Below are 26,579 nucleotides of genomic sequence, written 5' to 3'. Positions count from 1 at the left end.
AGAAAGCTCCAGATTTGGCTTCAGTACTGACTAATCTAATGTACACAAATATAATATTGTATAGCTTCCTATCAAAAATATTAATTCAAAAGATAGATTTGAGAGGGGTGTACTTATATATGCTGAGCACTTTATTATACATTCTTGAAAGTATGTATATCTATATATATATTATATTTTAATGTACTTTAAAATGTAAATATGTTTTTTTCAGATGGATTTTCAGCAGTCACTGCTCCAGTCTCCAGTGTCAATTGATCTTCTGAAGTCACTTTAGGGCCTTGTTCAGACTATTTAGATAGAGTTATTGGTTTATGATTTAAAACACATTTGGATTTTAGCAGATTTTAACAGATGTGTCTCACTGTAGATTCTTTGGCTGCTACATCAAAACTAGTGGAAATGCCAAAAGAATTAATACACAAATGATGCAAAACCAGCAATGACTATAGCATGAAGCATTGCAATATGTAAATATATTTCTGCTTCATGCTGAACTTGTTCTTTTTACAAAACATAAATTATAATAATTCACAAAAGCATTCTGTTTGGGTTGACAGTGCTGTTTTGCTAAAGTGAGCATGTAAAATCTGATTTAAAAGCTTTCTTAACAGAGCCTTATATTTGGAATTGGTGCTCCAGAAACATTTCTTGTAAATCATTGTAGAGGGATGCTTATAATTTTTGTGATGCTTATAAATCTTTATAACATTATAAATATACAATTGGACTTTATTGTAATGTGCTATTAAACTTGCTATTGATGTGCTAATGTTGTTCAATAAGAAAAAAAATGAACACTAAATGTTTGGATGTTATTTATACTTTTTACATTAACTGATCAACAGCTGGGTGGCACAGTAGGTAGTGATGTCACCTCACAGCAAGTAGGTCACTGGTTCGAGCCTCGGCTGGGTCAGTTGCCATTTCTGTGTAGAGTTTGCATGTTCTCCCATGTTTGCGTGGGTTTCCTCCAGATGCTCTGGTTTCCCCCACAGTCCAAAGACATGTGCTATAGGTGAATTGGATAAGCTAAATTATTCATAGTGTATGTGTGTGAATGAGTGTGGGTGGGTGTTTCCTAGTGATGGGTTGCGGCTGGAAGGGCATCCGCTGCATAAAACGTGTGCTGGATAAGTTGGCGGTTCATTCCACTATGGTGACCCCTGATTAATAAATAGACTAAGCCGAAAAAAAATCACTTAATGAATGGACTTTATTTTAATGTGCTATTATTGTGCTATTATTGTTCAATAAGTTAAAAAAAAACTATCTTACGAACACCAAATGTTTGGATGTTTTTTTTATATATATTTTTTTCAATTAACTAATCAACAGTTAGACTTTCTAAGCACAGCAAATTTGCAAGAGAGCACAATCTCATAACAGCATCCTTGCAAGTGAAATGTACTGTTTGTGATTCCAGTGACAACTTAGAAAACAGAGACAAAATTTCCATAATGACCACTACAATCTCCCAAGAGCAGCTAAATTAACTTGCAAACAAGCGAAGATGATAATAATCAAGTGTGGGTTATCATCTACGAACAACACATGTGCAAAAACGGTTAAAGGTGCTTTCTCATTTGGTTCAATTGCCTGGATTGAACTTGAGTTCTGTTGGGTTTGTTTACATTAGCCAAATGAACTGAACTCTGACTCCAAATGAACCCAGGTGCTGTTGTGAAAAGAACTCCCAGGCATGCGTTTTATGTTTAAATTATGACTTAAATACTAGTAAATTGACTCCAGCACACTTAGTAAAACACATTGCTTGATTTATTTAAACACTCCCCTCCCATAACTTTGTATACAAAAGGCTCACTCCTACAAATGCATCTGCAATAAGCTCAGCTACAAAGAATAACTATATACATATCTTTTCATCACAAATTGCTCACTGTGTCTTTAGCAAATCCTCAAGTTTATGAATGCCAAAAGAGGGTTTGTGTTGGCTCAAGCTGTTAGTAAAGCTAATGCATGTGGAAATGTACCCGAGTTCACAGTCTGTGTTGCATGACTCAGTGATCGCAGCTGGTTTAGGTAAACCGTGGCACCGCTGATCAGAAACCACCACTCGATCCGATTCACGATTGCACAAGATCTTCTTCTTGCGCTCTCCTAAAATGCACATTACATACAGCACAAGACATACACAAGTTCAAACACATGTTTGTGATCTAGAAAAGTAAGAAGAAGAAAAAAAGGTTTTTGAATTTCCAAGAAATACTGAACTGGATGACCCGACAGCATCACACGTCTGGTTCAAGTTTACCAAATTCTACACTGACGTTTCTGGCAAACGCAACAAATATTTGTTGCTTCTCTCACACCCACCTTGGCACAAAAGACTGCAATCCTGCCACGGGCCGTACGCATCCCAGAAAAAATGCTGAGGTTTGTCCTCTATGGGAATGTTGTAAGAATACCTGACATCAGGGTTGTAGAGGTTTCCTACGGATAGCACCTAGTTTGAGAAAAAGATCACACACAAAATACATGACGCATCAAAACAGCTTAAACAATAGCGACACACTGTGAAGCTGTGAGATTGAATATTACCTGGATTATAATCTCCTCTTCAATGCGGTCAGTGCAGTTGATTCTCTCCACGACATGGTCAGAGCCGCTGTATTCAATAACAGCATTCCCTACCCTGACTTCCCTTTTAAACATACTGACCACAAAATCTCCATTGAGTAAATATTCTCCACGGCTGTTGGACAAGGCTGCAAAGCAAAAAAGAAACAACATGCATGCTTTATCGTCCTTACGGTTATGCTCAGAAAGCAAATATATATAGAGGCTAAACAAACTAAAGTAGCGTCCGTTTGTTTTAAACACAAATTTGTCTCACTCCAAGACCTGAATGACCTAAGAAATCAAGCATTTTCATTTACAGTCAGATTTAGCAAGAGTCAGGGCAGATTAGGATAATCGGGGCAGAGAAATCCAGTATTGCGTGAAGAGGCCACGTCTTGCACTGCTGAAGTCAGTTTGCTTCAAAAATGCACGCTAATGTGATTATGTAGCTAATTTCCTGAGTTACTTTCCTCACTACTTCACACATTACACCGAGAAACCTCTGTTCCCCCTGCTAACCACCTACACACACTTAAATACCTCTTTCCACAACGTCTACATTCCTGTCTTGGCCTAAACCACACGCATTGTAGATAAACATACATAAACACACACACATACACCCACACACACACACACACACACACACACACACGCACACACACACACACACACACACACACACACACACACACACACACACACACACACACACACACACACACACACACACACACACACACACATACAGTATATAGGGCAAATACACAGAGACATGCAAATATATCAATAAACACAGAACCACTCAGTAATCTGCTGAATCTGAATAGTACATTAGATGCACAATATTTAAGAGCATCGTATTTGCTGTCTGTATTTTTCTGATTTATTTTTGGCCAATGAATTTTGTCGTCATTATATGCTGATTAATTTAAATAATGAAACTATATACAGTCACTGGCCGCTTTATTAGGTACACCTGTCCAGCTGCTCGTTAACGCAAATTTCTAATCAGCCAATCACATGGCAGCAGCTCAATGCATTTAGGCATGTAGACATGGTTAAGACAATCTGCTGCATTTAAAGCAATATGGGCTGGTCTGAGTATTTCAGAAACTGCTGATCTACTGGGATTTTCACGCATAACCATCTCTAGGGTTTACAGAAAAAAAGGGGACAAAATCCAGTGTGCAGTCTGATGGCTACTTCCAGCAAGTTAACGCACCATGTCATAAAGTGTGAATCATCTCAGACTGGTTTAAAGAACATGACAATGAATTCACTGTACTCAAATTGCCTCCACAGTCCCCAGTTCTCAATTCAATAGAGCATCTTTGAGATGTGGTGGAATGGGGGATTCGCATCATGGATGTGCAGCCATAAAATCTGCAGCAACTGTGTGGTGCTATCATGTCAATACGGATCAAAATCTCTGAGGAACATTTCCCGCACCTTGTTGAATCTATGCAATGAATGATTAAAGCAGTTTAGAAGGCAAAAGGGGGTCCAACCGGGTACTAGGCCGGTGAGTGTATATAAAAACATATACTGTATAACTCATTTTATTAGTATTCTTTTCATAAGTGTATTACTATTACTACACCTTTTTTATTTATTCCTATTTAGCCACAGTTATTCCTATTTAGTGTCTTTTTATCCAGAATTGAGTTTTAAAAAAGATTATAAACTCACAATTAAAAGTTGCAATCTTGCATTTCTCAGAACTGGTAGTTTGTAGCAATTGTGAGTTCCTACTGTAGCTCACAAAACTCCACTAAACTCCACTAAACACTTACTGCTCTGACAATGCCCAAAACTCAAAACGGAGAAAAAAAAAGTTGCAATAACTTATTTGTATTATTTATATTGATCCATCCATTCATTCATCCATCCATCCATCCATCAATCAATTAATCTGTCCTACTCTATAGTGGAAATAGACTTCCACTGTGATGAACTACAGTATAGTAAAACTGAACAAAAATCATACACTGTTCAGTTTGATGTCTTTTTCTTGCCTTACCGAGGTAGTTATCGTCCTCTGCTTTCCCTGAGTAGCTGTGTTGTCTCACATCTATATTTGTAGCACCACTGGGAATTCTCACCACTACATTGTAACCTGTAAAATAAAAAAAATAAAGAAGTCAACAAAATACACATCTTAAAATATCATTCTAAGGTAAATACTTCTGTTAATTTGCTCTGAGATCTGGCTGAAGTGAATCAAACTGAGTTTTTGCTAAACTAATGCTAAACTATTGAGTTACCTTGATATATAAGAAGAGCTGATTTTTCTGTGTGACCTACCATAATGCACTATGTTGAACGTTCCTGCCACAGGCTTGCATGAAGAGTTATCCCCACCGCACACCCCGCACTTATCTCTCCTGGCCTTGGAGTTCAACACATGGTCACATCCTGCTTGCTGCAGAAACAGGATGTGGAATTAATTCAGAGGACACTTGAAGAGAGTTTTACAGCATTTCTGCTTCACATTTGGGCCACATACAGTGTCTTAAACTAATTTTGGCACCCTCACCTGTGATAAAATGTATTATAAAATCTAAATATGTATTATAAAACTCTGCAGTCACTGATGACTATTGAAAACTGCATTTGTGCCACAATTTAATTGGCACCCATATGAATTCGTTCATTGATACATTTTTTTCTTTGGCTTAGTCTCTATTTCAAAGGTAGCCACAGTGGAATGAAGCACCAACTATTCCAGCATATGTTTTCTGAAGAGGATGCCCTTCCAGCCACAACCCAGTATTGGGAAACACCCATACACACTCATATACAAACTCATATACACACACACACACACACACACACACACACACACACACACACACACACACACACACACACACACACACACACACACACACACACACACACACACACACATACACACACTTATGCACTGTGGCCAATTTAATTTATTCAATTCACCTATACCACATGTCTTTGGACTGAGGGGGAAACCGGAGCACCCAAAGGCAACCCACACGAACAAGGGGAGAATGTACAAACTTCCCACAGAAATGCCAACTGGTCTAGCCGTAACTCGAACCAGCGACCTACTTGCTGTGAGTTTGAAGTATATCATTAATGATATTTTACACTTTAAATACACCTTGTTGACTAGAAAAGTGAAAGTTAAAATGAAGACCTCATGCTTCACAGGGCTACAAATGTGAGGAAATGCAGTCCAAACTCACTCAGTCATTCATCTCAATGGATAAAACCAAAGAACAGAGCTGTGATTGACGATGAAAGGTTGTTGAGCTTCAAAAAAGGTAAGTGTCTATAAGAAATTAATGAAAACCCCACCAGTGAAATAAATAAGTCATTTCAGTAAACTGGAAGTGTTATGAATTAGTTAGTTGAGTCTTGGGATCAGAGAGAGTCTCTAAAACTCTAATCTGAAAGCACCAGCATCAACACAAACTGTTTTAAACTGTTTCGTGAATAAAAGGGGTTAACACTTTAGTTTCGGTCACAATTCACAGTATTAACAAACCATTACCTAATATTACTAGCTTAATAAACTACTAATTAACTGTTTATGAATAGCTAGTAAGGTAGTAGCTGGGTTTATGTTTTAGATAGGATTATGGATGTAGAATATAATCATGCTTTTTAACTACCAATGAACAGTTAATGTCTTAATAATAGGCAGGTAATACGCCAGTAATTATTAGCATGAATTGTGATCTAAACTAAACTGTTACCAAAAAAGGCCCTACAAACTAACTCAATAATCTCTTTAGTTTTTTTTTGTCATAGTCTTTTGAGCAAAAAGGTTAAACAACAAAGAAAATCAAGACCTCATGTTTCACAGGGCTAAATATATACGAGGAAACGCAGGTCAAACTAACTCAGTCATTCATTTCAATGGATAAAACCAAAGAACAGAGCTGTCATTTGTGATAGACGATTGTTGAGCTTAAAAAAAGGGAAGTGGCTATAAAAAATTATAAAAACCCAAACAGTGGAATAAATGAGTAATTCCAGTAAACTGGAAGTGTAATGAATTAGCTAGCTGAGTCTTGGGATCAGAGAAAGTCTCTAAGACTCCAATCTGAAAGCACCTGCATCAACACAAACTGTTTGAAACTGTTTCGTGAAAAAAAAAGGGGTAACTCTTTAGTTTGGGTCACAATTCACAGTATTAACAAACCATTTACTAGCACTACTAGCTTATTAAAATACTAAATAAACTACTAGTTAACTGCCTATTAATAGTTAGTAAGATAGTAGTTGGGTTTAGGCTTTGGGTAGGATCAGGGATGTAGAATAAGATCATGCTTTATACCTACTAATAAACAGTTAATATCTTAATAATAGGCAGGTAATAAGCTAGTAGTTAATAGCATGAACTGTGATCTAAAGTGTTACCAAAGAAGGCTCTAAAACATCTCTTTAAATTTTTTGTCATAGTTTTTTGAGCAAAAAGGTTCAACAAAAAAGAAAATCAAGACCTTACAGTATGTTTCACAGGGCTAAATATTTAGGAGGAAACGCAGGCCAAACTCACTCAGTCATTCATTTCAATGGATAAAACCAAAGAAACAGAGCTTTCATTTGTGATAGAAGATTGTTGAGCTTCACAAAAAATGGCTAAAAGAAAATAACAAAAACCCCACCAGTGGAATAAATAAGTAATTCCAGTAAACCGGTAGTCTTATAAATTAGTTAGTTGAGTCTTGGGATCAGAGAAAGCCTCTAAAACTACAATCCGAAAGCACCTGCATCAACACAAACTATTTGAAAGTGTTTTAGGAAAAAAGCCTCTAAAAACCAACTCATCTCATCTCGTTTCATTTGTTTTAGTTTTTTTGAGCCCAAAATCAAAAAGGTTAAACAAGAAAGAAAAAAACAGCCTTCTTTACTTATATTCACCCCGGGTGCCATTATTAGTGGAGCACAACCACAAACACACCCACCCTGCACAGGCCTTGAACGCAGATGTCATTAGTGTCAGGTCCACACTGCGTGCCGTCAGTCACTCTGTCCCTGAGTTGGTAGTAAGCTGTGCTGCCCGCAACACGACAGAATAGCTTACAGCGATCCTTCATCAGAACTACAGCAATCAGATACACGAGAGAGAGAGAGAGAGAGAGAGAGAGAGAGAGAGAGAGAGAGAGAGAAACAGAGACAGAGAGAGAGAGAGAGAGAAACAGAGACAGAGAGACAGATAATGTTAATACAGTCTGGAGGCTTTACTGTATTTAGGACATTGATAATATGTTTCTCATCAGCTGGTCGTCTTTGTGCTGTGCAATTAGCAAGTTAATTGAAATATAATTGTGTTTAGTAATTTGATTTTGAAAGTATGGAACCTTTGAAATTATTGGCTCCACCATGTCTCAAATCTTAAGGGAAATTATTTAATATGCCAAAAGCAATTATGTACTAGTTTTAAAATGCACTCTTAACCAATACTGAAGCTACAGTATATGAGCAGAATTGGCAAGCTGATTTACTGTTTATGTACTAAAATATATACTATGTATGTTGCAGCATTTACTGTTGTGGTATTTATTCACATTTTGGTTTAACTAGTACTTTTTATTTTTCAGTTTTAATTTTAGTTTTATAAACGTGTAAATTGCTTTTTAGAAACTTTTTTTTTTTTTTTTGTAAATGTGCTATTTCACATATTTCAGTTTGTTGCTTTTTGGTTTTAATTTCAAGTCATAATTATAAAATTTTTTGTTTTGGTTTTATCTTAAAGGTATAGGTCACCCAAAATTGAAAATTACCTCATTATTTACTCTCCATCATATGGTTTTAAACCTTCTTGTGTTTCTTTCTTCTGTTGAATGCAATAGAAGGTTTTTTGAAGAATGCTGCTTGTGGGCACCCACTGACTTCCATAGCATGAAAAACACAATCCTATGGAGTTCAATGAGTAAAAGCAACCAGCATTCTTCAAAAAATCTTCTTTTGTGTTCAACAGAAAAAAATTACCCAAATATGCCAAATGATGACAGAAATTTCATTGTAGGTTAACTATACCTTTAAACATTTGGGGCTCTATTTTAATGATCTAGGCACAAAGTCTAAAGTGCAGGCCGCAAAAGCATTAAGGACGTGTCTGAATCCACTTTTGCTTTTTTAAGGATGGAAAAATATGCATGGTCAATATACAGGGTTGTGCTTAATCTCTTTATGAGTTATAGGTGTAAAACAAATATAAATATGCATATAGTAAATAATACTAATAATAATAATGTCATGAATAAACTGAAAAACCTCCCTGAGACAAAGGCATGCAGACAGTGCCTTTTGCATTTATGGGGTAAATAATAATTTTTGTAATATTTAATATTTTTGTGTTGCTGTACATCCTGCTTGATTTAAACAATGTGTAAGCAAGGCGCACAACTGACGTGCTCTGTGCTTCCAGCTGGTCTATTGCGCAGTCTATTTTTAATTTTTTTTTAAATAGCAACGCACCAACAATGTGCCTTAACACACCTCTTTTCTGGATCGGAACACTCATGAGTCCACAAAGTGGCGCAAATGGATATTCTATTTAACGAAAGTAGTGGAAAACAAGAACATTAATCTTACACTGGTTTGAAAATAGCAAAACGTCGGGGCAAACAGGTCTTGCGCATTATTGCGCCGGATGTATGATGGGGCCCTTGATTTGGTTGCTAAGGCAGCATTTTAAATATTCATTTAATATTTTTAAGTTTAACGCATTGATGATTTTTTGGAAGATACAGGATCGTTAAATAAGTGATAGCCTAAATTATTACTTATTAAGTAATTAACTCAATTATTATTTAATTATTTTTTACAACTGTCCCTTAAATCTGATTATTATACTCCAGTTGCAATCACTGGACTAAATCCCTTACTTCCGCTGTACTTTGGCACCCAGCGAACATTTGGAGGTAGACCATTGATGTTGAAGTGCCGTCCATCAAAGCTGGCACACTGTTCCTCCCTGAAGTCTTTCTTTTGCTTGGAGCATGGCTCAGAGTTACAGGAGCGAAATTTCATCCTGCGTCCAACACAATACTTCCCCCCATTTCTGGGCCTACAGTAGAAAAAAAACACATTCAGAGCTTATATCTACACTGGAAATATTTCTTAGAAAATCCCTTCAGTTTTCTTGATCTTGTTTCTGTTTCACTGCAATATAAATAGAGCAAAGCCTCCAGTCTACCCACTGCATAAAAATGCAGTCTCTTTTGAAGAATGTACTTCTTCAGAATGGCTTTGCTGCTGCCATTTGTCAGGGAACATTGAGAAACATGGTGCCAATTCACAGTCCAGTGAGGATGCAAGACTACAAAGAGCGGCAGCTTACACGGGTCGGTTACATTCGCGGACAGCGATCTTGATTCCCCCTCCACAGGTCCTTGAGCACGTGCCAAAGGGACTCCAAACGCCCCAGGCACCCTCAACTGGAACATATTCATGCTCTTTATGGATGCACAGGCCATGTTTACAATGCTGCAAGCAATGAACAAACAGAGAAAAGATGAGATCATTGAAGAATTAGTCATGACTGGCTGTTTGTTATAAAGTTCACCGACTAGAATGAATGTTGAAACACAGACAATATGACAATTCAGAGTGTCTTTTGCTTTGGTCAGATCCCTTGTCAACATGTGGTTGGTTGAGCTGTGTATCTTACTGACTTATTTACTTTCATTTCAACAAACTGTTTAGTCGACCTGGAGAAAATTAAGCCTTTCTTTTTTAGATATTACCTTTTTATGTTTGGTTTGCAAAGTTTTAAAGATCAAAGTGCGGAATAAATGGAGTTTTTGTCTAGCAAAAGAAAGAACCAATTCCCAACTGCCTGAAACAAATTGTCAATGACTCCGAGGTTACTTCAAACACAAACCTAAGTAGGGTTTTAATAAATTTGTCAAATGTCAGCCTGAGGTCTTCAGCGGTCTCTTTTCTGTGCTGTACACAAAAACAAAATGTCATCCACTCAATTGTTGAGGATTTCAGACTGCATATATAATTAACCAATTAATCTTACAAAGTTCAAACACTGCATTCTCATTTTAGAGTATAATCACTAATTTTAAACATGAATTGAGTATCATCTGGCTTTTAAGACTCAACTTTAAATATTAGCATCGACATTCGGCTAATAACACAACAAAAACCAATCAATTTGTGTCAGTAATGTACCTCATGTAAACACATATTTAGCATAACATTACACAAAATAAAAAAAACATTTACAAGCCAAGTCACTTTTCTTTACTTAAGAGCACAGGAATACACAAAAACAACTCCTATTAGGGCTTTTTAGACCAAAAACATTTACAAAAATGTGTAGAATTTTCTTGTTTACATCATGTTATTCATTTAGTCAGAGTCAGCATTTCTTTTAATTTTCCACAAAATTATGCAACCTAGGCTTATTCTGAAAATGTACCCCTATATATTATATATACCCCTATACATTTCTGGAGAGCGCCAAATACGTCCCAGTAGGTCCCAGTTTTTGTTTTCACAAATCCACAAGAGGCCGTAGTGTAAGTTGTTTTTGAGATATTACATTTCTTTTGTGAGCGTCATTCGCACCTGCTGTTCTCGCATAAATCCACCAGAGGACACTGTCGACTAATTGACTGACCAACTGACCGAAAACTCCACCCACTCCCTTCCCTAAACCCAACCGATAGTGTTTTAAAGGCATAGATTGAAATTTGTACTGTTTTCAGATTTTATCAAATTCTTACCGATTATCTCAAGAGATATCGTTCAATTCGATATCTCGGTGCATCACGGTGCATTGACGATGCTTTCCATATATAGTGTTATATTTTAGGGGGGAGGCTATAACATGCTGTCTGTATAAACACACAGACACACAGCAACACACTATCTCTCATTCAAACACATTCACAAACATAGACAGCATCAAACAAACAAACACAGACACGCACACACACAAACAAACACACTTAAGCCCTTGCAACAGGGAGAGCTCGCGCTGAGCGGAGCAGAAAAACGAAAAAAAAACAAGAAAAAAAAAACAAGCACTTTTCCGACGGTCCCTTACATAGAGCTCCTCTCAACGCGAGCTCTGCCGGCTAAAGTAAACGCAGACTGCGAGGGCTTAAACGGAGCAGTGCTCGTAATGTAGAGCGAAAAAAAGAAAGACAGCTGTGAAACATAACCAGCTTTGTCTTTCTGTAGGAAACACACTTTAGATCTTTTTAGGGTAAGCGTTTTTTGAGTTATTGCCGTCTATAACTGAATGTGTGTCAGGAAAATCGAAAACAAAACCAACTGAACCGCGCTCATTTCTGGCGCCCCACTGGATATACAGCGCCCTAAGCATTTGCCTATGGTGCCTATGCCACGGGCCGGCCCTGAGTTGGCTGAGTGTTGTAAATAACGGCAGAGCGCATAGGAGATAAATGACGTCACTACATAATAACCGGTTATGGTTATTACTGAATCGATACCGAATTGTCCGCGTCTGCATCGCGGTGCACCGAAGAAACAATTAATTTTGACACCCCTAATATATATATATATATATATATATATATATATATATATATATATATATATATATATATATATATATATATATATGATATTAGCTGGTAGACTAATATGTTTATTTAAATTCAATTCATATATAGCGCTTTTACAATGCTGATTGTGTTAAAGCAGCTTAACAGAAGTTCTAGTAAAATGAAACTGTGTCAGTCCAGTTTTCAGAGTTCAGTTTAGTTCACTTCAGTGTGGTTTAAATTTCACTGCTGAAAGTCCAAACACTGTTGCTCTTCAATCCATCAATGTGCAACTCCACATGTCTCAAACCAAGCAAGCCAAACCAAGCAAGCCAAGTACGTGTTGACAAGTATATGTGTCGCTACGGTGGCACATATACTAAAATTGAATCAATACTTAAAAGATTAGCATTCCCCCTTAAAGGATGACACGCAAATGCGTTAATCGCTCCATATGTAAACATGAGAAATGAGCAGCATCGCTAACTATCTCCTGACTCAGGTAAACTCAGCCTTTGTTTATGAACACTTCTCAGGCCCAGCTACTCCAGCATAAGCCAAGGTATTTGGTTTGCCAGAAAACAAAAAACCTGGCCATTGGCCCTGAGGAAGCCTAGATAGGTGTAGCTTGATCAAGTCACTGCCGTGAAAGTGGAAACACAATTGGCTCTGGTACACATTAGCATGCTCATTTTAAACCCAACTGTGGAAAGCAATTGGCTTCCTATGAACGATTGCTCTATTCTGCCTTTTCACTTTGTTGCAGAGTAGTGAAATATTGGCTATGGCAGGTAGGGTTGTGCAATATGACAATATATGTCATTGCGCAATATGTTAAATATATGAAGAGTTTAGATGCAAAAACCTCCAAATGCTATTTGATATTCTCCTAAATTAGCTTTTTTTTTTCAGAATCTTGAGTGTGGGCTCAGTAATTCACTTTTATAATGTTAAATAAGTTCTTTTCATTGGCTTTAAAGTAAAATAACTGAAGACAAATGTAGAAGGCTTAGAAAAATCCTTATTTTAGGAGAAAATTTCAGACAGCATTTACAGGTTTTGGCATCTGAACTCTTCATTAATTAATAAAATTTTTTTCAGTTTAGTCCCTTTATTAATCAGGGGTCACCACTTATCGAGCATATGTTTTAAGCAGCGGATGCCGTTCCAGCTGCAACCCAACACAGGGAAATGAACTCATATATATATATAGACAAAATAAAAAATCTATCAATTCATATTGCTCTATCATTTATTTAGTAGCATCACAAAATACATTATTTATGATACTATTTATTTATAATTTATATGAGCACAATGTTACAAGCCCTTACAGGATGCAGATAAAGAAAATGAATAACAGCATTGTTAAAAAGTTGCAGTCTTGAAAGTAAAATGTTTAGATTTTGCAGTTTGTTTAGCAACATGTATATAACACACATTATCAATTTATATATATATATATATATATATATATATATATATATATATATATATATATATATATACATACATTTTATGTTGAACCTGTAATCATTTGTTTTTAAAGACGTTTTATATTTTATTATTATCTAATTTATGTTTCTACATTTTTTAGCAAGCATTTGGCCTGAAGTTCTCAATAAAGTGAGAAATATGATCACATAAGAATGAGTCAGTTTCTGAGTATATACTGTACTTTTAAAAGAAATAGTTATTTACATGAGATCAATATATATGACCTATAAATTGATTGAATGTACATAAATATATATAAAATAAAAACATATAAATATATATAAAAACAGATATATACAGTTGAAGTCAAAATTATTAAACCCCCTTTGATTTTTTTTCTTTTTTTTATATTTCACAAATTATGTTTAACAGAGCAAGGAAATATTAAGTCTGACAAATTTGTTTTCTTCTGGAAAAAAAAGCCTTTTTTGTTTTATTTAGACTAGAATAAAATCAGTTTAAAAAAAAAAAACATTTTTAGTTTTTTTTTTTAATTATTAGCCCCTTTAAGCTATTGTATTTCCGATAGTCTACATAACAAATCACTGTTATACAATAACTTGCCTAATTACCCTAACCTTCCTAGTTAACCTAATTAACCAAGTTAAGCCTTTAAATGTCACTTTAAGCTGTATAGTAGTGTCTTGAAAAATATCTACTCAAATATTATTTACTGTCATCATGGCAAAGATAAAATAAATAAGTGATAAGAGATGAGTTATTAAAACTATTATGTTTAAAAATGTGTCTCTCCAAAAATCAGCTCTCTGAAGTTGGGGAAAAAATAACTGCCATTCCACACATAGGTCTGTCTTTGTGAAAATTAAATCGCAATGCTGAGATTTAAAACTGTTTTGCTCAATGATTACCAGACAATCCACTTATCATGGGTGGTCCCAGCATGAAAACCAAAACAAGATGCAAAAGGCTGATCTCTTGCATATCTAGATGCATCAAGATGCATGACACCACAGCATATGAAATTCTGAGAAAAATATGTGTCCTGAGATAGCTAGTAACATAGCAAAAATGATGCTATTGGCAAAACTTTTCATATAAAGGTCACAAGATGCAAGTCCATTCACAATCACAAGCACTACGCAAGTCTGACTTGAGTTCACAATCTGGGAAACATTCTAAAGCAGAGACAGGGGCAAAAACAAAGCAATATATCAGTGTGGACAAGTGTCACTGTGAAAGTGATTTGGTCGCTATTTGGAGGAAATTTGTGTTTGAAGTTACACTGAAGAATCTGCTTTTCATCTGCAATTCTGCAAAAACGGCTATTGGGCGAAGTGCAGAAATATAATGTTAACTCCCTGGAGTTCTTTCAAGGGACATAATGAGTTTCTGGCAGGGAATTAAAATCTACACAAAACCAATAACATACAACAAACTCTCCACATGTGACCAGCCAAGAGTTATTATTGTTTCCTAACAGAAAAAAAGCTGGAGGGATAGTCCACTCATAAATGAAATGCTGTCATTATTTACTTGCCTTCATGTTGCTCCAATTTTAACTTAGCAACATATTTTGCAAGACATTCAATGTCTTTTTTTGAAGAATGCTTGAGGTCAAAACAACATTGGAGCTTGTTGACTTTCATCATATAGATCAAGCAAAGAGAAATACTTCAAAGTATTCTTCCTGCTTGCTTAACGGAAGCATTACTGAGCAACAAAGACAATAGGTCTCATTCACTAAGCAATTTGTTTGTATAATCTGCCAACAAATGTTCATTAACTCTTTCATTTTCCTTCAGTTTAGTCCCTTTATTCATCAGAGGTCGCCACAGCGGGATGAACCGCCAACTTATCTAGCATTTGTTTTATACAGCGAATGCCCTTCCAGCTGCAACCCAATGACTGGAACCATCCATACACACTCATTCACAAACATATACTATGGCCAATTTAGTTCATCCAATTCACCTATAGCACATACCTCAGGGGGAAACCGGAGCACCCAGGGGAAACCCACACAAACACGGGGAGAATATGAAAACTCCACACAGAAATGCCAACTGACCAAGCCAGGACTTGAACCAGCGACTATCTTGCTGTGGGGCACAGTGCTAACCACTGAGCCACTGTGTGACCCCCACGGCTACACATGTTCTATTGATTAAGTCAATAGATTTGTTCTAAAATATATTTCTAATAAAATACAGGAATCATACACTAAAAAGAGCCTATTCTTGGTGAGGTTTCTTTGAGTAACCACCCATATGTAAGCAAATACAGATGGCTAATGAGCTCTGTGTAAAGTCACTGTGTAAAAGGTGTTTACTGTGTTTAAACTGCGTTTGTAATGACAAATTTCACATTTGTGGATTGCACATGTTGTAAGTTAGCAAAAAACATTTAGTGAGAAGTTTCTGAAAAAATAAATAAATAAAAAAACACAAGGCTGTGTTTTCACCTAGTATTAAAATGCGTTTTCAATTATCACAAGTGTCAGATGAGATGCATTGCCGTTTCCACTGGTTTTGGTGTGTTTTTCATAACACATCCCATACTGATCACATTTTAGGGGACGGTTTTATGGCTAGTTCAATGCATTTGACCATATGAGTGTTTACACTACAAAAGCAATCTGATCGAATGCTTTTTCAACTACCTCTGGGAGTGGTCCAACTTTAAGTTACAAACTCCTTTCCTCTCCATGTGCACCAGACAACTTGTTTAACAAGCATGCTCATGCATTGTAAAAAATATTGTGCAATAATTGAGTGTGCTACACACAGGTGAGTGGGCTTGACCAACTCCCTGTAGAACATACACTCTCCTCTCTATATGCACCAGACTTTTTTGGAAAGCATTTTGCAATTCTGAGTGTACTCCATACAGGTGAGTGTGCTAAACAAACCACCTATATAACACACACTCTCCTCTCCATGTGCATCAGAAACCTTCTTATAAACACTGTATTTTTCTTGGAAAACAATGTGCTATTCTGAGTGTGCTCCACACAGGTGAGTGTGCTTGACAAAACACCTGTAGAACAAACACTCCCCTCTCCATATGCACCAGAGCAAAAGTTTGCTCTTCAGTGTTTGGACTTTCAGCAGTAAAAATTAAACCACACTGAACTCAACTAAACTGAACTTAAACTCTGAAAACTGGAATGACAAAGTTTCAGTTTACTTTAATATTCTATGTTAAGCTGCTTTGACACCCTTTACATTGTAAAAGTGCTATAGAAATAAACATTGTATTCTTCTTGAAAAACAATGTGCAATTCTGAGTGTGCTCCACACAGGTAAGTGGGCTTTTAAAACCACTTGTGCGACACACTCTCACCTCTAATTTAACCTAAAAAAATCTAACTTAGACTTGTCCTTGCATTTATATATTGCTGATGATTTTTTGAAGTGCTTCTTTTATCTTCATAGAAAGTTGCTAAAAGCATTTGCTAAATGAATAAATGTAATTGGTCAAAAGTAGACAATCTTAAAGCGTTTCAGATCCAATTGACATCTAAATTGAATGTTATCCACTTGTAATCTGATTCGTGAAAATGCATTAAAATATTAAGTATAAACAAATAAGTACCTAAACAATACACTGAAAGAAGATAATAGAAGATAATAAACCAATGGACTAGTGATGTCATTTGTAGGTATGAGTACTGTTGTAAATTTTCAGAAGTGCTTACCTTTCCTGGAGCACAGTCTGTGCCATCAGCCCATGGCATGTGTTGGGTTCGACAGCCCCGCTGGACTCCATCAGGACTGGTGCACCACAACCTCCGGCATTGTGTCTGCACAACATCCAAACACTCACTTTTAGTTTGAATATCTCACTTGTGTACATCAAGTTAAAATTGACAGATATTTTCAAATGACATCATTGCTACAAATAAAAAAATATATATATTTTTTTGTCTTGTTTCTATTCTAAATATCATTTTTATTTAAATCTAAAAGGAAAAACAAGTAAAAAAAATTTTTTGTTTTCAGAAAAATACAAGTATAAATAAAGCGAGTTTCTCCTTAAAACAACCAGAATAATCTGCAAAATACAAGTTTATTTTGCTTACCCCTTGATTTAAGGAAAAAATAAAATGTAATTTTTTTTTTCTGAAAACAAGAATTTTTGAGACATTTGGACTAGAAACAAGACAAAAACTATATATTTTTGCTGTGATGTCAATGAATAACAAACTCATGTAACCAAAACACAGATTCACATTAAAGTCTTTTATAAAATTTACATCTATAAATAACAGCACATGGCAGATATACACTAGAAGATGTCCATGTCAGTATGTTAAGCAATTCCCTGAGGGATCCTCTCACCATATATGGGCACACCTGCGTCCCAGGCCCAAATATCAGCTCACATTGTTTATTGACGCTGTATATCTGTCCAGGCAGCTGCTGGGACAAACTGTATGGCCTAGAAACCGGCTCATCAAGCAAACACTCACCATACCCTGTGCTAATGAGAAATGATAAACAAATGAGCTGAAAGAAAGCAAAACAAACAAGCAACAAACAATAGAAATGTTCTCAGTAAGTGACAGTTTGCTTCTGATGACGTAGTTTTCATCTCAGTTGAGAATGTTTAGAGGACAACAAATGCATGCTAATGCTGGACATTAATCACTAAGGGGTGCTCAACTTGAAGAGTTCGAGCCAACTTCACAGGCTCAACAACATCCTGTCAATGCATGGAGTGTAAAGAGGGTTTACATACTCGAGGAACTCTGTGATGTATTTCCGACTGCATTTGGACCACATCCAGGGATTAGTGTAATAATTGAGCGTAGGGGCCATCACATGTTGCTGGTTCTTGACTCCATCCTCCTTGCATTTGTTACTGTCATCGTGAGGCATGTTGAACCTAAGGCCATGAGTGAAAACACACGTGCGCACAAACACACACATGCAACTGATCAAGATGATGAGCATGTACAGGACAAACAGTACTGGCAAAGTCGGCTTAAACCGGGTAATTTCACTTTTACTCCAGGATCATATGAAAAAGGCAGTAGTGAAAAACAGTAAAGGCGCTGATATTTAGTATCAGGCTCAATAATTGGTATATACAATATAGATAATTAACTGGGTTTAACTTTATTTTGATGGCCCTTTAATGCATTTTATTGAAATTAAGTTACATTGCATCTACATGCCCACTAATTCTCATTAGGTTATAAGTAGACTGTTAGGCTGGGGTTAGAGTTATTGTAAGTTGAAATGTACTTGCAAAGTTTTTTATAGTCAGTTAAATGTGTTAAAGGAGCAGTATCAGCAGATATTAAGCAGACAGTCTACTAATACTCAAATAAAAAGTAATTGGCATGTAGTTGCAATGCAACTTTTAGTCAACAAAATGTGCAATAGGAACCATCAAAATACAGTCTTACCATTAATTGTTGCATTGTTCTAAACTGATGCATTACTTAGCTTGCTGAATATATTCACTTGTCCCCATAAAGAAAACAGGGACATACCAACACAAAAAGGCATACAGCAACAATACAGATATTGATAAACTGCTATAAAATCAGTCATTTCATGTTATGGAAGATGATCTATTAATGTTAGATATCAAAAACTACTAATTCATTCTTAATACAAATAAAATGAAATACTTAAAAATTGACCCTTGTTTAATAAATCAGCCTGTCCTTATATATGGAACATGTACAGTATAACTTAAATGTTAAAATTTTTAAACAGGGATGTGCCAATACTAAAATATGGAAAATATGTAGATGCTGATAACATAACTAATACCAAAACTGATTGTCTTCAGAAACATTTTTGTTGTGCTGGTTGAAAGTCTCTTCACATTCCAATAGTAATGATTAAAATAAATTACCTAAATGTATTTATATGTATTTTTATATTCTGGGTAAGAGATAAGACTCAAAAATGTTCATCCAATAAAAAATTGTCGGCAAGACATTTCCAATAATTCTGATAAGTAACTCAAACTGTCTGTCAAAAAGTATTAAAAAAAATTGTACATCTTCGCATCCGTTCACGCAGATTTGCTGATAGCGTGTCCACATACATCGCAGTCACGTGGACACAAGTGACAGCGCTAAAAAAAAATGCTGAATTTAAATATTTTCTCTAAAACAGCATGTAAGTAAACTTAGTAATAAGTTTAATTCCTGCATCCTCCCCGTCAACCACTAAGCATACAGTAGTGGCTTTAAGACAAAGCGCGAGAGAGTGAGACCAGCGATCCTTGCATGCGTGAAATATTGCACATTATGACAAGATTTGCTAGCTACACAACTGAAACCCTGCTAGATATAATACAGTTTTTTGTTCTGAATCGCAGTATTATAAAGTACTATAAAGTTTTTAAAAAACTGGTGAATGAAATTATGAAGTGGTTCTCTGTCATTTTTAATGTTCACGTTTGTGATTTCAGTAGTTGTGGCTTTGGACGGCAGGGGAGGGATTGTATTTGAAAGATATTATGCTAACCAGTTAGCATTTAGGCAGATCACTTACTGCACATTTAATGATTCATGGATAAATAAATAAATTAATTAATTAATTAAATAATTTTACGCACCGGATGCCCTTCCAGCCACAACCCATCTCCGGGAAACATCCACACACACTCTTTCACACTCATAGACTACAGACATTTTTTTTAGCCAACCCAATTTACTTGTATTGCATGTCTTTGGACTGTGGGGGAAACCGGAGCACCTGAAGGAAATCCATGCGAACACAGGGAAAAAATGCAAACTCCACACAGAAACGCCAACTGACCCAGCTGAGGCTCAAACCAGCGATCTTCTTGCTCTGAGGCGACAGCACTACCTACTGCGCCACTGCATCGCCTTATTCAATATCATAAAGGATATATTTTTATTTATAGGTTATATAAGAGTGCATTATCTATATCTGCATTATATAAACTATTTGCCAGTCTGTTGTCTAGACACTAAACTTAGTTTTGGCAAAATTTCAATTCCCATATCTGTTGTCCTCCAGTGAGGACAGTAATAATCCCATGAGCAGCAGAACACATCAGATTGTGGGGCGAGAGGTGTTACGCGCTGCATAGCACTGTACAGCACCAGAACTAAATCCACACTCAAGCGCACGGCACTGATGTCACCACCTGCCACAGGGCAACAATGTGAGAAAAAAGGTTCATTTATAGGTTGTTTACAGGTTATTTTCACATCAGTGCACATGCAAACTAAATGCTATTGCCAATATTGCAAGTTCAATGTTTGTCTTCAAATGAGAACATTAGCTAAGCTAGCTGACTGAAATAGGCACTGAAATGTGCTTAAATAATGTTTGTTTTACTTTCCTTGACTATAATGAGACTGCTATATATGCCATGACATTTATTACCTCCAAGACTATATTAGGCTGCAAAAAAACCTAGTGTATAACTGAATACTTTAGTGCTCTCTGCAGAAATAACCTTGGGAAGTTGCATATCAGACATAGACACACCGTTATCAAGCTGTACAAGAGGCAATGAAATCTTCCCAAAACATTACAAAATGAAACAAAGCTATTGAAGACGAATAAGAAATTTACACACTGTTAGACCTTGAAAGAAATAAAGTGTTTTAAAGGTAGACCTTTCACATAATCACTTGAATAAATGATTAAAGGTTTAGATCTGTGTGTAATAAAAGCTCCTCTCAGGTAAAGTTCATAAGACAAACATCATTGTTAATGCAGGAGATATTACTGCCCCAAAAAGAATTTGGACACTCAGGCCACATTTAGAAATGAAAAATGCAAGACAGACATTGTGCTGAACAGCGAAATGTCATGCAAAGTGGCATATATTTCAAGGAAGAAAAGTATGAGCACATTTATTTCACAGTATTTCACAAAAAACCCAACAGTACTCACACATGGCCGAGCTCATGAGCGATGGTGAAAGCAGTACTGAGTCCATTATCCTCATTAATACTGCAACTTCTATAAGGATCACAAACTGTACCCAGCTCAGCTAGACCTGAAAGTGCAAATGGAAGCAGTCAGAATGTTGCTGCATTTCACATCATTGCCATAAGCATCATCCTCATTAGGGCTTTACACCTTGTGTTAATCCAGGTTTACATTATTCTAAACACTATTAAAGCCAAGGAAACAAACATTTCACAATTGCAATCATTACTCCAGGTAAAGTCAGAATTATTAGCCTCACTGAATTATCAGCCCCCTGTATGTTTTCCCCTATTGCTGTTAAACAGAGAGATTTTTAGACCCATTTATAAACATATTAGTTTTAATAACTCGTTTCTAATAACTGGCTTCCTTTATCTTTGCCATGATGACAGTACATAATATTTTACTAGATATTTTTCAAGATACTAGTATTCAGCTTAAAAAGACATTTAAAGACTTAACTAGGTTAATTGGGCAAGTTAGGGTAGTGCAGTAGGTAGTGCTGTCGCCTCATAGCAAGAAGTTTGCTGGTTCGAGCCTCAGCTGGCTCAGTTGGCATTTCTGTGTGGAGTTGTCATTTTCTCCCCACGTTCGCGTGGGTTTCCTCCGGGTGCTCCGATTTCTTCCACAGTCCAAAGACATGCGGTACAGGTGAAATGTGTAGGCTAAATTGTCTGTAGTGTATAAGAGTGAATGAGTGTGTATGGATATTTCCTAGAGATGGTTTGCAGCTGGAAGGGCATTCGCTGTGTAAAACATATGCTGGATAAGTTGGCGGTTCATTCTGCTGTGGCGACCCCAGATTAATAAAGAGACTAAGCCGAAAAGAAAATTAACGAATGAATGAATTGTTGGTTTACAATCAAACGAACAAAATCCTGTTGCACTACTACACTTGATATAGGTGTTATTGTAAAAATAAAACAAGAAAACATATTAAATGAAAATCTGAAATATTTTTATGCCATACTTCAAGATGATTTAAGGATCAAAAATGTATTTTTTTAATAAATTGGTCTTATGCTTCATTTTTTCAGATTTTTCATAGTATATGTTTTATTTCCCGCACTATTACCATAAACAGACACATCAATCATTTGCTAGAGGTTGATATTTTAGAAGTTATGGGATGTGTTAAAAAAAATTGCATTGAGAGTGTTAACTAGTGACATTAAGACTTAAGAAATGCAATCTAAACAATTTTTCTCTTGGTGAGGTAGTTAAAGGGTTAAAGTGGTTTGTTCTGTAGACAATTAAAAAAAATATACTGCTTAAGGCAAATATTGACATTGAAATGGTTTAAATGGCTTAAATGGCTTTTATTCTAATCGAAATAAAACACATAATGTAGATTTCTCCTTAGGAAAAATATTAAAAGAAATACTGTGAAAAATTCCTTGCTCTGTTAAACATCATTTAATAAATGTTTGAAAGAGAAACAAAAATTCACAGGAGGGATATTAATTCTAACTTCAACTGTATAAAATCAATTCATCATAAAAATTGAAATCATAAACTGTAATATTGGGGGTTAGCACCATTTTTACCTTAAGTACTGAAGTCTTGTTTTGGAGCATGGTAAGCACCACTTTTGTAGTGATAATACTCACTTTTTTATAGTAAAATGAATAAGTGAGTGAGTGAGTAAGCGAGTGAGCGGGTGAGTAAGTGAGCGAGCTAGTGAGTGAGTGAGTGAAATAAGGCACATTTTGTTATTTGGGTACTTGGAAATGTTTAGCTTGGGCAGATGATTTTACCATCACTGTCATCATCAGAACGCACTTGCCCAGTACATTCAACATCTGGCTCACATTTGCAATGTCAACCACTTTCTGATGACTATTATTTGCAATGTCTTAAACATCTCTGTCAACTTACTAAATTCAGCATCAAGTGACAGTGACATAATTGATTGCATATGGTGATTGCTTTCTTATTCAAGACATTTTAAGTTTTGCTGATTACATCTTTATGCCTTTGGTAATTTTAAGAGAAACATCACATCACATAATAAGTGACTACGTTTACATGGACATCAGGTCTCTAATTATTTGCCTTAATCTGATTAAGATAATAATATGATCAAGGTGTTTACTTGAGTTGCTTTTTAAATGTTCTTTCATGATCCCGTTTTAATGTTATAGGATTTAATTAATGTCATCCTCGTTTCATCCAGAGTTTCATGTAATTTTGAGTATTTCATTTTGAATTTTCCGACTTTATCTGCAGTTTGGCACTTTCACTTTCATTCAGTAACATTTCATTCATGCCCCCGATGGCAAACAAGATATTGAATGTGAGTATAACTTGCTAGAGGAGTGTTGCTTTAATGAAATTTGATACGGCATGCCGTATGGAAAAAAAAACCTCAGGCAGGTGTCTGTGGTCCAGAGACTACAGTAGTGTCAAACAGTCGTGCGTACAGACTATACTGTCGCAAAATGCGAAAAAAATCCTGCACGATGGTAATAGTTTGATTAAGCTGTTTACATGTCTGTACTGCACTTCAGTAATGACACTAAATATTGACATACTCCAAATACCTTAATTCAGTTTCTGTTTAGTTCGATTATGATCTTCAGATTAAATTAATCCAATTAAATTAATCAAAAATTGCTGTTTACATGGTAGACTCTTAATCAGAGTATTTTCTTAATCATATTAAAATCTGATTATTGGTGTCCATGTAAACATACTCACTGTGACACTACCATCTTAAAAATAAAATATAAAAGTGCACCTAAAAATGAAAATTATTTTATCATTTACTCATCCCACACTTATTTTAAACCTGTTTAAGTTCTTCTGTTGAACACAAAGGAAGATATACTGAAAGATGTTGGAAAAACACAGCCATTGATTTCCATAGCATTCTTTTTTGTTCCTACTATGGATGTTTTTTTTTTCAACATTATTCAGAATATTTTATTATAGAACCACTTAAATGTGAGTAAATGTTGAGGATATTTTCATTTTAGATGAACTAACCCTTTAAATGAATTGCACTTTTTGAGTCATATTGATTTATACACTTTCAGAATTAAAGCTGTCATTGGGGCGGTATCATTTCTAAAGATATAAATTTTAAGTACATTTCGGCATTAAAATGCACCTTTGAGGTACCACTGTAGACTCTTTCGGTCAAAATATGTATCTTTTGAAAAGGTACTGCCCCATTGACATCTCCTATACCTTTATTTCTGAGAATGTAGTTGCATAGGGAAAATATATTTACACTATTACACACCATTGGTTGCTAGTGACCATATACACTTTATACAAAAAAGATAATTGTTGAATAAAAGCATTGTGTAATACTTTTACATGGAGTTTAGAATGTTCCTAATTAAACATTCTGAGAGTATAAAGCCCTATTGTCAACTGCAATGTGATCATAATCAAACTTTTTACCTAAAGTGTCACATTTGTCCCGTGCTCGACAGATGTCCTGCCTAAAAAAGAAAAGAAGAAAACAGGACTAGTTTAAGCAGTACTTACATACACAATTGATCTTACATTTGTGTATATGTTGTCCACATTATTGTCTACTTTCTGCTCTTGTGGCCTTGAAAAGTCAAACTTTTATTTAGCTTTCATCGCCTACACAAAGTATAAAGTTTCAGTGTTCAGTGAACGGCTCTAAATACATGTGGAGGGAGGACACATAACATCAACCATCTTTATCTATGCTAAGTATTCTACAACACAAGTGAGCAATAAAAAGGGGTAAGAAAGCATATGAATATTTCTCACCTTGTGATTAAGATGGCGGTGTCGTGATGTGAGGGATGGTTGTCATCAGGGTGATTTTGACTTTGCTGCCATATGCAGAAGTTTTTCAAAGTGGCTTGTGCATTGAAGGAGATAGTGGGTCCATCCTACAGGGGAATAGAGACAGATGTTACTGAAACATACATTTAGCCTTGTGGAAACGATTAGGGCTCGACTGTAAAGAACTGCTTAAGCACATTTAAAAGAGCTGTTAATTAAGACACTTCCTTTAAACCACACAAAGGGAACTCTTACCAGCTCATTCTTTATAATGACCAGCTTCACAATAACAATGTTAATCAGGTTTCCAATGCTGGGGTCCTTATAGATGGAGGAAACCTGAGCAAAGGAATACAGACAATTGGAATTCATTATCAAAGGATCTAATTACTTTACAACAGGGGCCTCAACTGTCAGCCTGAGAGATTTAGCTTTCAACAGTTTATCCTTACATCTGACCATTTTTGGCCCTTAATTGTATCCCATGGTACGGTTTCACAGCATGTTGTTATATATTGTAGTATACTTTTCAAAAGTTTGGGGTGAGTGTGAAATTATTTATTTTATTCCGCCCGGATGCATTAAACTGAACAAAAAAGCACTTACATTGCTGAAGAAGTACTGAGTGGTTATGGCTAGTGAAACTAAGCTGGATTGTTTTTAAACATTTGTAATTATGATAAGCGTTCCTTGAGTAGCAAATCAGCATATTAAAACAAATGCCAGAGGATTAGGTTACACCAAAGACTGGATGAAGCTAAAGTTTGCTGAAATTTTTGAATATATTGAAATAAAAATGACTTGTAAACAATGTAGTTGTAAATTGTAATAGTATTCAACGATTTTATAGTTTTAATCAAAGAAATGCAGCCTTGATGAGAATAACTAATTTCAAAAACATTAAAAAAATTATTTGGTTAAACGTTAACCAAAAGAGAACATTGCTTCATTTGTGTGATTCTCTCATTTGAGACCGTTGCAACTCAGGCTCATTCTGAAAACGTACCGCTACACATTTGTGTATTTTTGTATTTGTATTTTTGTATTGTATTTTTGACAAAAACATCCCAGGAGCTACTAAGTTTTTTTTTTTTTTTTTTTTTCGCGAATCCACCAGAGGCCACTGTGTATGCTTTTTTAGATCTCAAATTTTTTTCTCGAGTGCGATTCGTGCCTGCTGTTCTCTGGTAAATTCACCAGAGGCCACTGTCAACTGACTGTCAACTGACTGTTAATTGACAGACTGACTGACTGACTGACTGACTGACGGGCCGACAGACTAACCTACCCCTAACCTGCCCTCCTCCAC

The 26,579-nt window shown here is 35.8% G+C and overlaps 1 protein-coding gene and 1 non-coding gene across 2 annotated transcripts in view; one reads left to right on the top strand and one right to left on the bottom strand.

The window, feature by feature from the left end:
* The window catches only part of adamts9 (ADAM metallopeptidase with thrombospondin type 1 motif, 9), a 61,147-nt gene that overhangs the window by 26,005 nt on the left and 8,563 nt on the right, over window positions 1–26,579 (bottom strand). Inside the window, 15 exon segments of the mRNA NM_001423670.2 lie at window positions 1,995–2,121; window positions 2,338–2,467; window positions 2,563–2,729; window positions 4,607–4,702; window positions 4,891–5,008; window positions 7,539–7,675; window positions 9,465–9,646; window positions 9,920–10,065; window positions 17,260–17,364; window positions 17,903–18,044; window positions 18,303–18,449; window positions 21,461–21,566; window positions 24,911–24,951; window positions 25,253–25,377; window positions 25,526–25,609. Of these exon segments, the coding sequence (NP_001410599.2) occupies window positions 1,995–2,121; window positions 2,338–2,467; window positions 2,563–2,729; window positions 4,607–4,702; window positions 4,891–5,008; window positions 7,539–7,675; window positions 9,465–9,646; window positions 9,920–10,065; window positions 17,260–17,364; window positions 17,903–18,044; window positions 18,303–18,449; window positions 21,461–21,566; window positions 24,911–24,951; window positions 25,253–25,377; window positions 25,526–25,609 (1,853 nt within the window).
* Window positions 12,461–12,564, top strand: LOC137496754 (U6 spliceosomal RNA). The gene has a single exon (XR_015503136.1). It is a non-coding gene; the product is annotated as a U6 spliceosomal RNA (small nuclear RNA).

The sequence above is a fragment of the Danio rerio genome, chromosome 11 (genome assembly GCF_052040795.2).
Source record: "Danio rerio strain M-AB ecotype USA chromosome 11, GRCz13ab, whole genome shotgun sequence".
NCBI lineage: Eukaryota > Metazoa > Chordata > Actinopteri > Cypriniformes > Danionidae > Danio > Danio rerio.
The sequence above is the reverse complement of the archived record's forward strand: the minus strand, read 5'-3'. Positions and strand labels throughout refer to the sequence as shown.